At 39.7% G+C, this 10,677-nt stretch overlaps 1 protein-coding gene across 3 annotated transcripts; it reads right to left on the reverse strand.

Annotated features, from left to right (window-relative positions):
• Window positions 1–2,772: 2,772 nt before the first annotated feature.
• LOC127923511 (zymogen granule membrane protein 16-like) lies at window positions 2,773–5,842 on the reverse strand. Of its 3 annotated transcripts, none has more exons than XM_052507563.1 (5): window positions 5,701–5,842; window positions 5,367–5,384; window positions 5,168–5,220; window positions 4,728–4,896; window positions 2,776–3,247 (listed from the first exon to the last, which is right to left on the reverse strand). In XM_052507563.1, exons 3-5 carry the CDS (start codon window positions 5,217–5,219, stop codon window positions 2,881–2,883), a joined length of 588 nt encoding a protein of 195 aa, XP_052363523.1. In that variant the 5' UTR covers window position 5,220; window positions 5,367–5,384; window positions 5,701–5,842; the 3' UTR covers window positions 2,776–2,880. The 3 variants fall into 3 exon arrangements, with proteins under 3 accessions (XP_052363522.1, XP_052363523.1, XP_052363524.1); XM_052507564.1 differs by having other exon boundaries at window positions 5,705–5,839; XM_052507562.1 differs by having other exon boundaries at window positions 2,773–3,247; window positions 5,168–5,384; window positions 5,705–5,805.
• Window positions 5,843–10,677: the final 4,835 nt, after the last annotated feature.

The following is a 10,677-nucleotide window of genomic DNA, read 5'->3' on the forward strand; positions in this document are numbered from 1 at the left end:
CTGACTCAACTCAGCCACTTTAATTACTGGGAATTGATGGGAATGATGTAAATATATCACTAGCCACTTTAAACAATGCTATATATAATGTTACTTACCCTACATTATTCATCTCATATTGCATACGTATATACTGTACTGTATATCTGTATATCATCGACTGCATCCTTATAATACATGTATCACTAGCCACTTTAACTATGCCACTTTGTTTACATACTCATCTTATATGTATATACTGTACTCGATACCATCTACTGAATCTTGCCTATGCTGCTCTGTACCATCACTCATTCATATATCCTTATGTACATATTCTTTATCCCCTTACACTGTGTATAAGACAGTAGTTTACGAATTGTTAGTTAGATTACTTGTTGGTTATTACTGCATTGTCGGAACTAGAAGCACAAGCATTTCGCTACACTCGCATTAACATCTGCTAACCATGTGTATGTGACAAATAAAATTAGATTTGATTTGATTTTAATTAGCTCATTTACTGGGACTCACAATGTTTCAAGGAACCACAGACTTATTCTGTAAAACAAATACAATATATATTTTATTCCTACTTTCATTCTATCTCACCAAAACTAGTTAAGCAGCTTTGAACCATCCATATACTGTATAAACCCCATCTATCAAACTGTCTAATCTAGACCATCCATATACTGTATAAACCCCATCTATCAAACTGTCCAATCTAGACCATCCATATACTGTATAAACCCCATCTATCAAACTGTCTAATCTAGACCATCCATATACTGTATAAACCCCATCTATCAAACTGTCTAATCTAGACCATCCATATACTGTATAAACCCCATCTATCAAACTGTCTAATCTAGACCATCCATATACTGTATAAACCCCATCTATCAAACTGTCTAATCTAGACCATCCATATACTGTATTAAGCCCATCTATCAAACTGTCTAATCTAGACCATCCATATACTGTATAAACCCCATCTATCAAACTGTCTAATCTAGACCATCCATATACTGTATAAACCCCATCTATCAAACTGTCTAATCTAGACCATCCATATACTGTATAAACCCCATCTATCAAACTGTCTAATCTAGACCATCCATATACTGTATAAACCCCATCTATCAAACTGTCTAATCTAGACCATCCATATACTGTATAAACCCCATCTATCAAACTGTCTAATCTAGACCATCCATATACTGTATAAACCCCATCTATCAAACTGTCTAATCTAGACCATCCATATACTGTATAAAGCCCATCTATCAAACTGTCTAATCTAGACCATCCATATACTGTATAAACCCCATCTATCAAACTGTCTAATCTAGACCATCCATATACTGTATAAACCCCATCTATCAAACTGTCTAATCTAGACCATCCATATACTGTATAAACCCCATCTATCAAACTGTCTAATCTAGACCATCCATATACTGTATAAGCCCATCTATCAAACTGTCTAATCTAGACCATCCATATACTGTATAAACCCCATCTATCAAACTGTCTAATCTAGACCATCCATATACTGTATAAACCCCATCTATCAAACTGTCTAATCTAGACCATCCATATACTGTATAAACCCCATCTATCAAACTGTCTAATCTAGACCATCCATATACTATAGTATAAACCCCATCTATCAAACTGTCTAATCTAGACCATCCACACAGTCTGTGATTCGTAACAAAGTGGTGTCCCTCCCCACCACTTGTTTTTGTATATTGTACATTGAACAGCTTCCCAAATCTCAGACTTTATCTTTAACTAAAACACTATGCAGCCCCATAGTATAACAATTATATGGTGTTGATATGATATGTATTATGATTCTCATGATTCTACACTTATTGTGGTTATATACTGTTATTTATTGTGATTCGATGTTCCAAAACAATATGTCTGTGGCAGAGAGACTAGAAATCATGAGAAAGTAATGGAAGTAAAATTGCCCCCAAAAATATGCTTTCTATTTCAAATGAAAATGAAGGAAAACAGTCTATGAAGGAAAATAAGAGTTTTAGTGCAGGGACAACCAACTAACACAAACATAATAGTTTGATATTGTTGATGCGATACGACATGATATATCGTGGAAAATAATATCCCGACGTGTAACTATCCATTTTTCCCTTCATTACTATTGGATGGGCGTTGCTGTTATAAATGTAGTTCCTTATTGACACCATTGAGGTAGGGTTTGTTAAGATGACAGATTAGTTTATCGTAGCTTCTGGTCACTACTGTATGTATTGTCTTATCAAAAGGAATACAATGAAATATAATGATTAAAGATATGCTTTTTATTCAAATGTCCAGAAGCAGATGTAGCAGAAAAGGAACAACAAATAACAAATGCAGTGTGTATAAAATAGTGAAGGTGAAACATCCTGAAACACTATTATCTCCCCATAATATTAGATTGTTCCATTAATCAAAGATATAATTCATCCTTTAAATCCCATATGATTCTTTCCTTTATTGTGATAAAATGTGAAAACAACGCATGTGGTCTGTGACCCAAGCTGACAGGACTGTTTTAATATTCATCTAATGGATGCTTTAGAATTTGAACTGAATGCATTTGAATTAGAAATATTTTTGTACTGCTTCAAGTGAGGAATCACCTCAAAATACAAAACATTCATTCATTCTGAAATAAAAACAGATAGTGAAATAAAAACAGTTCAGTCAGCCTGTCAAACATCCGTCCAACATATAAGGTCAGTTTCCTGGACCCAGATTAAGTTTACTCCTGCACTAAAAGCATGTTGAATGGAGAATCTCCATTGAAAGTAACTAGTCCAGGATTAGGCTTAATCTGTATCCGGAATACCATCCCAAAGAGCAAGACATGCTTTTTTCCCCCTAAAAAATAGGAGTTACTGTTTCCAGTGCTGTTTGCAGAGTACTGTTTCCAGCCCCTTCCATGTCCACCAATCCCCAGTGGGCTCCGATGGAGGTGATTCCGGCACCGTTGAAGCGACCGCTGAGGATCCTCAGCTCATTGCCCATGTTGGTTGGGTAGAAGTTGAAGGAGATTTGGTTGGGCAGGCCGGTTGACAGAGTGCGCCCCATGTTGGTGGTTAACACCAGGTAGCAGATGTAGTCTGCTGGGTTGTACTTCCCAGACACCTCAACGATGGCCTCATCATTAAACAGCTCCATCACCTGCTTTACACTCCCTTCGCGACCGAACACAGGAGACCAGGTGTTGCCGTATCTCAGCTGGAACCTAAAACAGAGGAAGCTTTTCACGTTGGTTGTGTTTTGATAAGGCACATTGAGACCAAGACAGCAGGTAGCGTCAGAGAATATCAAGGAATTACATTTTACATTGTACTCTGGGTTAGATACGATAACAATATTGTTTGGTCATAAACTGAATATGTAATAAACACAAGAAAGAAAGAAAGAAAGAAAGAAAGAAAGAAAGAAAGAAAGAAAGAAAGAGAAAGAAAGAAAGAAAGAAAGAAAGAAAGAAAGAAAGAAAGAAAGAAAGAATGAATGAAAGAAAGAAAGAAAGAAAGAATGTGTCTGTTGGGCAGTGTAGTTGGACTGAGTCAGTGGTGTTTGTTGGGTAGTGTAGTTGGACTGAGTCAGTGGTGTTTGTTGGGTAGTGTAGTTGGACTGAGTCAGTGGTGTTTGTTGGGTAGTGTAGTTGGACTGAGTCAGTGGTGTTTGTTGGGTAGTGTAGTTGGACTGAGTCAGTGGTGTTTGTTGGGTAGTGTAGTTGGACTGAGTTAGTGGTGTTTGTTGGGTAGTGTAGTTGGACTGAGTCAGTGGTGTTTGTTGTGTAGTGTAGTTGGACTGAGTCAGTGGTGTTTGTTGGGTATTGTAGTTGGACTGAGTCAGCGGTGTTTGTTGGGTAGTGTAGTTGGACTGAGTCAGTAGTGTGTGTTTGGTAGTGTAGTTGGACTGAGTCAGTGGTGTCTGTTGGGTATTGTAGTTGGACTGAGTCAGCGGTGTTTGTTGGGTAGTGTAGTTGGACTGAGTCAGTGGTGTTTGTTGGGTATTGTAGTTGGACTGAGTCAGCGGTGTTTGTTGGGTAGTGTAGTTGGACTGAGTCAGTAGTGTGTGTTTGGTAGTGTAGTTGGACTGAGTCAGTGGTGTCTGTTGGGTAGTGTAGTTGGACTGAGTCAGTGGTGTCTGTTTGGTAGTGTAGTTGGACTGAGTCAGTGGTGTCTGTTTGGTAGTGTAGTTGGACTGAGTCAGTGGTGTGTGTTTGGTAGTGTAGTTGGACTGAGTCAGTGGTGTTTGTTGGGTAGTGTAGTTGGACTGAGTCAGTGGTGTTTGTTGGGTAGTGTAGTTGGACTGAGTCAGTGGTGTCTGTTTGGTAGTGTAGTTGGACTGAGTCAGTGGTGTCTGTTTGGTAGTGTAGTTGGACTGAGTCAGTAGTGTGTGTTCGGTAGTGTAGTTGGACTGAGTCAGTGGTATCTGTTTGGTAGTGTAGTTGGACTGAGTCAGTGGTGTCTGTTTGGTAGTGTATTTGGACTGAGTCAGTGGTGTCTGTTTGGTAGTGTAGTTGGACTGAGTCAGTGGTGTTTGTTGGATAGTGTAGTTGGACTGAGTCAGTGGTGTCTGTTTGGTAGTGTAGTTGGACTGAGTCAGTGGTGTCTGTTTGGTAGTGTAGTTGGACTGAGTCAGTGGTGTCTGTTTGGTAGTGTAGTTGGACTGAGTCAGTGGTGTCTGTTCATGGGTTAGGGTCTGCTCACCCACTGATGTAGTTGTTGCTGTTGTAGTTGTAGTAGTAGTAGTAGTAGTAGTAGTTGTTGTTGGTCTCCCACACTCTGACTCCTGTGATGCGTCCCTCACCGTAGGAAGCAAATGGGGTGCCACCTCCCTGACCCACCGCAGAGGAATACGAGTACGGGTCTTTGATGGCTAAAATAACATGGCCAATATGTTTACTATATTTACTATATTAATAATACATCTTTATATATACATCATTTTGATTTTACCAACACATTTCTGAAAGATCTTTACATTATGAATAAAGTGCAGATGAATTAACTGAAGTACATTCTGCAATGATTTAATACATTAGTTTATGTCTCAAAGAAGAACTCCTAAGTCTAACTGAAAAGACAAGTTGGTGAAAGCACAAAAGCTATTATTTTATCATTATAATTCAGAATTGTATTTAACTCACGCAAAGCCAAGCAGCCAGCCAAGAACATTGTGACAACCAGGATTAAGAACATTCTGCAAAAGTGAGGCATCAACACTTAAGACCTTAAATTTCAGTCAATTTCACTCTCATTCCGTTTCACTTTAAATGGTAAAACTTGAAATAATGTAGTTAATAATGTTTTTCATAGAAGTTTTCCAAAACAAATAAGTCATTTTACCTTTCAGGTCAGTGTTTCCTAGGAGGGAAAAGAAAATAACCTTTTGAATTGTGGTGTAACAAACAACAAACCATTCTTGAATGTGAAATGTTATAAAACGGCTCTAAAAAAGTTGAACCTCCTCTTGTTTACTACAATCATTCTTGCAGTGTTAAGCTACTGTCACATTAAAAATAATGTCAGATCATTGAATTTAAATTTAGTGGCAAAAGAGCCAAAATGTTTGTGCCCAAGTACCAAGAGATAATGAGTATTAACTTCATAACATTTCCCACACCAGTATTATGCATTAAATACAAGTGCACATTTTCAATTTAGTTAGATGTGTAGTTACCCACAGTGCTATCTTGAGATGTGTGTCAAAACCTGTGAAAGCTTCTTGTCTCTCTGTCTCTGCCAGGTCCTTCTAGTCTACTGCTTCCTCTAAGAACTGCATTTATACCTGCTGAACATTCCATCAGCTCTAGATGGAAGGAGCATGACAAGGAACACCTTTAGTCAGTCACTATTGAGAAGTCAGACATTGTTTACTAATTGGTCGAGGCTACTTTGGGAGGGAGTATCAAGGAAGTACTATAAGGAAATAATAATTGTGTTCTTTGAATTTGTAACAAATCAATGATCTGAAATAGGGATTTAAAAATATACAATCGAGCCACCTGGAAAAATTCAAAGAATATACCAAAATTGTATGAATGTGTACGAAAATCGCTCAAAATCAGTCTCCCAATCTTCAGTTGTTTTATTACACCAAGAGGAACTCCTTCCCTTCAAACATTATCATGCTGAAAAATACATGTGGATCTGATCATTAACAGGGTGCTTAGTTCATTGGTTTGCTCAAATACCTACAGTATTTTATTGTACGATATTTGTTTCAGTACATGTATTTCAATTTAATTCTAGATGTGCAGACGAGATTCAAAATGTTTAGCCTCCATCATTGTCCGACGTTTTCTACAGTCTGTTACAATACTCACATCTTCATTAAATCACTGGCAACCTGTTCATGTTACTACAGGATAACAATCTGATTTCATGTTCTGCAGATGAACCAGATAAATATCAGTAGAAGTTACAAAGTGAGAAAATAAATAAAAGATTATATAACCATTACTAAGTGAAATACCCGAGGCACTTGTTACTACCTGTCTATAACATGTGATAGTTGAATTAACATATTGTTAGATGACTTGTTAGATATTACTGCATGGTCGGAACAAGAAGCACAAGCATTTCGCTACACTCGCATTAACATCTGCTAACCATGTGTATGTGACCAATACATTTGATTTGATTTGATTTGATAGTAATACAAATATGTAATGTAGGACCTTATTGATAAAAATAAAATGTCAATGTAGCACACAATTTTAAATAATATTTTTAAACATTTCCCACACCAGTATTGTGCATTAAATACAAGTGCACATTTTGTATTTAGTTAGCACTGTGGGTAACTACACAACTATCTTGAGATGTGTGTGAAAACCTGTGAAAGCTTCTTATCTCTCTCTCTCTGCCAGGTCCTTCTAGTCTACTGCTTCCTCTAAGTACTGCATTTATACCTGCTGAACATTCCATCAGTTCTAGATGGAAGGAGTATGACAAAGAACACCTTTATTCACTTACTATTTTATTTTTGTTTCACCTTTATTTAACCAGGTAGGCTAGTTGAGAACAAGTTCTCATCTACAACTGCGACCTGGCCAAGATAAAGCATAGCAGTGTGAACAGCCAACACAGAGTTACACATGGAGTAAACAATAAACAAGTCAATAACACAGTAGAAAAAAAAGAGAAAAAAAGAAGAGTCTATATACATTGTGTGCAATAGGCATGAGGAGGTAGGCGAATAATTACAATTTTTCAGATTAACACTGGAGTGATAAATTATCAGATGGTCATGTACAGGTAGAGATACTGATGTGCAAAAGAGCAGAAAAGTAAATAAATAAAAACATTATGGGGATGAGGTAGGTAAATTGGGTGGGCTATTTACCGATGGACTATGTACAGCTGCAGCGATCGGTTCGCTGCTCAGATAGCAGATGTTTAAAGTTGATGAGGGAGATAAAAGTCTCCAACTTCAGCAATTTTGCAATTCGTTCCAGTCACAGGCAGCAGAGAACTGGAAGGAAGGCGGCAAATGAGGTGTTGGCTTTAGGGATGATCAGTGAGATACACCTGCTGGAGCGCGTGCTACAGGTGGGTGTTGCCATCATGACCAGTGAACTGAGATAAGGCGGAGCTTTACCTAGCATGGACTTGTAGATGACCTGGAACCAGTGGGTCCGGCGACGAATATGTAGCGAGGGGCCAGCCGACTAGAGCATACAGGCCGCAGTGGTGGGTGGTTTAAGCATTCAGTTTGCTGAGTAGAGTATTGGAAGCTATTTTGTAGATGACATCGCCGAAGTCGAGGATCGGTAGGATAAGTTTGGCGGCGTGAGTGAAGGAGGCATTGTTGCGAAATAGAAATCCGACTCTAGATTTGATTTTAGATTGGAGATGTTTGATGAGTCTGGAAGGAGAGTTTACAGTCTAGCCAGACACCTAGGTACTTATAGATGTCCACATATTCTAGGTCGGAACCATCCAGGGTGGTGATGCTTGTCGGGCGTGAGGGTGCAGGCAGCGAACAGTTGAAAAGCATGCATTTGGTTTTACTAGCATTTAAGAGCAGTTGGAGGCCACGGAAGGAGTGTCGTATGGCATTGAAGCTCGTTTGGAGGTTAGATAGCACAGTGTCCAAGGAAGGGCCAGAAGTATACAGAATGGTATACAGAATACAGAGAAAAGAGTTGGCCCGAGAATTGAATCCTGTGGCACCTCCATAGAGACTGCCAGAGCACCGGACAACATGCCCTCCGATTTGACACACTGAACTCTGTCTCCAAAGTAGTTGGTGAACTAGGCAAGGCAGTCATTTAAAAAAACGAGGCTACTGAGTCTGCCGATAAGAATATGGTGATTGACAGAGTCGAAAGCCTTGGCCAGGTCGATGAAGACGACTGCACAAGTACTGTCTTTATCGATGGCGGTTATGATATCGTTTAGTACCTTGAGCGTGGCTGAGGTGCACCCGTGACCGGCTTGGAAACCAGATTGCACAGTGGAGAAGGTACGGTGGGATTCGAGATGTTCAGTGATCTGTTTGTATACTTGGCTTTCGAAGAGGGGGATGACTGCGGCAGCTTTTCAATCCTTGGGGATCTCATACGATATGAAGAGAGGTTGAACAGGCTGGTAATAAGGGTTGCGACAATGGCGGTGGATAGTTTCAGAAATAGAGGGTCCAGATTGTCAAGCCCAGCTGATTTGTACGTGTCCAGGTTTTGCAGCTCTTTCAGAACATCTGCAATCTGGATTTGGGTAAAGAAGCTGGGCAGGCTTGGGCGAGTAGCTGTGGGGCGGATCTGTTGACCGAGGTTGGAGTAGCCAGGAGGAAGGCATGGCCAGCCGTTGAAATGCATGTTGAAGTTTTCGATTATCATGGATTTATCGGAGGTGACCGTGTTACCTAGCCTCAGTGCAGTGGGCAGAGGAGGTGCTCTTGTTCTCCATGGACTTTACAGTGTCCCAGAACTTTTTGGAGTTAGAGCTACAGGATACAAGTTTCTGCTTGAAAAAGCTGGCCTTTGCTTTTCTGACTGACTGCGTGTATTGGTTCCTGACTTCCCTGAACAGTTGCATATCTCAGGGACTATTCGATGCTATTGCAGTCCGCCACAGGATGTTTTTGTGCTTGTCGAGGGCAGTCAGGTCTAGAGTAAACCAATGGCTATATCTGCTCTTAGTTCTGCATTTTTTTTAACAGAGCATGCGTATCTAAGATGGTGAGGAAGTTACTTGTAAAGAATGACCAGGCATCCTCAACTGACGGGATGATGTCAATATCCTTCCAGGATACCCGGGCCAGGTCGATTAGAAAGGCCTGCTCGCAGAAGTGTTTTAGGGAGCGTTTGACAGTGATGAGGGGTGGTCGTTTGACTGCGGACCCATAGCGGATACAGGCAATGAGGCAGTGATCTCTGATATCGGGGACAGCGGGGGTGTATTTGGAGGGCCAGTTGGTCAGGATAACGTCTATGAGGTGCCCTTGTTTACAGATTTAGGGTTGTACCTGGTGGGTTCCTTGATGATCTGTGTGAGTTTGAGGGCATCTAGCTTAGATTGTAGGATTGCCTGGGTGTTAAGCATATCCTAGTTTAGGTCATCTAACAGATCAAACTCTGAAGCTAGATGGGGGGCGATCAATTCACAAATGGTGTCCAGGGCACAGCTGGGAGCCGAGGGGGGTCGGTAGCAGACGGCAACAGTGAGAGACTTATTTTCTGGAGAGATTTCTTTTTTTATAATTAGAAGTTCAAACTGTTTGGGTATGGACCTGGAAAGTATGACATTACTTTGCAGGCTATCTCTACAGTAGACTGCAACTCCTCCCCTTTGGCAGTTCTAACTTGACGGAAAATGTTATAGTTGGGTATCGAAATCTCTGAATTTTTGGTGGCCTTCCTAAGCCAGGATTCAGACACGGCAAAGGACATCAGGGTTGGCAGAGTGTGCCAAAGCAGTGAGTAAAACAAACTTAGGGAGAGGCTTCTGATGTTGACATGCATGAAACCAAGGCTTTTCGATCACAGAAGTCAACAAATGAGGGTGCCTGTTACAGGAATTAAATTCCTCTATGTTTTAATACCCAATTAAAATTAAACACTCTGTCAATTCCGAAGAATTTGTAAGACTCTTATTTGCATAAAATGGATAAAGACCAGTCTCAAAATCAACCAGCTGCGTTTATTCTCGAGAGTACTGAACATGATACAGTTTACCACAGGTTATAAACTGAAAATGACATCATTAGTTTTCGTACTACCCCGTCTCATCTCCGGCCAGTACAATGGCTGTATAGTTCTCAAGCCTTCCCACATCGTCTCTCCCTACTAAGATAATTTACGACCCGAGCCAAGGTCTGCCTGTGTAGATAAGCATTCTAGCCAGTCTGGCTATAAGTTTATTCATTTCTACCAAGGAACAGACAGTCATTATTCTAATTCTTGATTATATTTACACACGTTATATTCAGTACTAGGGTTAAAAGAAAATTCATACATCTATACAGTAACATAATAGTATCCTGATTAGTCAGTCCTGATTGAAATGTATACATAATGAGTCATTATTGATAAAAAATCCCTTAACATATCCACCCTATGATTAAATATTATACATCCAATCACACATCTAGTTTTATTAAAATATTAAAGAGCATACTTCTATTTTTTATTAGAAATATTTATTGCAAAAT

The sequence above is a fragment of the Oncorhynchus keta genome, unplaced genomic scaffold (assembly GCF_023373465.1).
Source record: "Oncorhynchus keta strain PuntledgeMale-10-30-2019 unplaced genomic scaffold, Oket_V2 Un_contig_29962_pilon_pilon, whole genome shotgun sequence".
Taxonomy (NCBI): Eukaryota; Metazoa; Chordata; class Actinopteri; order Salmoniformes; family Salmonidae; genus Oncorhynchus; species Oncorhynchus keta.

What these genes read in the sequence shown, in the direction of transcription:
- LOC127923511 (XM_052507562.1), bottom strand. Translation starts at nt 5,237, where the DNA reads ATGCCTCACTTTTGCAGAATGTTCTTAATCCTGGTTGTCACAATGTTC. An exon ending in GGCTGGCTGCTTGGCTTTGC is followed by an intron (nt 4,897 to 5,167) that starts GTGAGTTAAATA and finishes ATGTTATTTTAG; the next exon opens with CCATCAAAGACCCGTACTCG. An exon ending in AGCAACAACTACATCAGTGG is followed by an intron (nt 3,248 to 4,727) that starts GTGAGCAGACCC and finishes CCTCTGTTTTAG; the next exon opens with GTTCCAGCTGAGATACGGCA.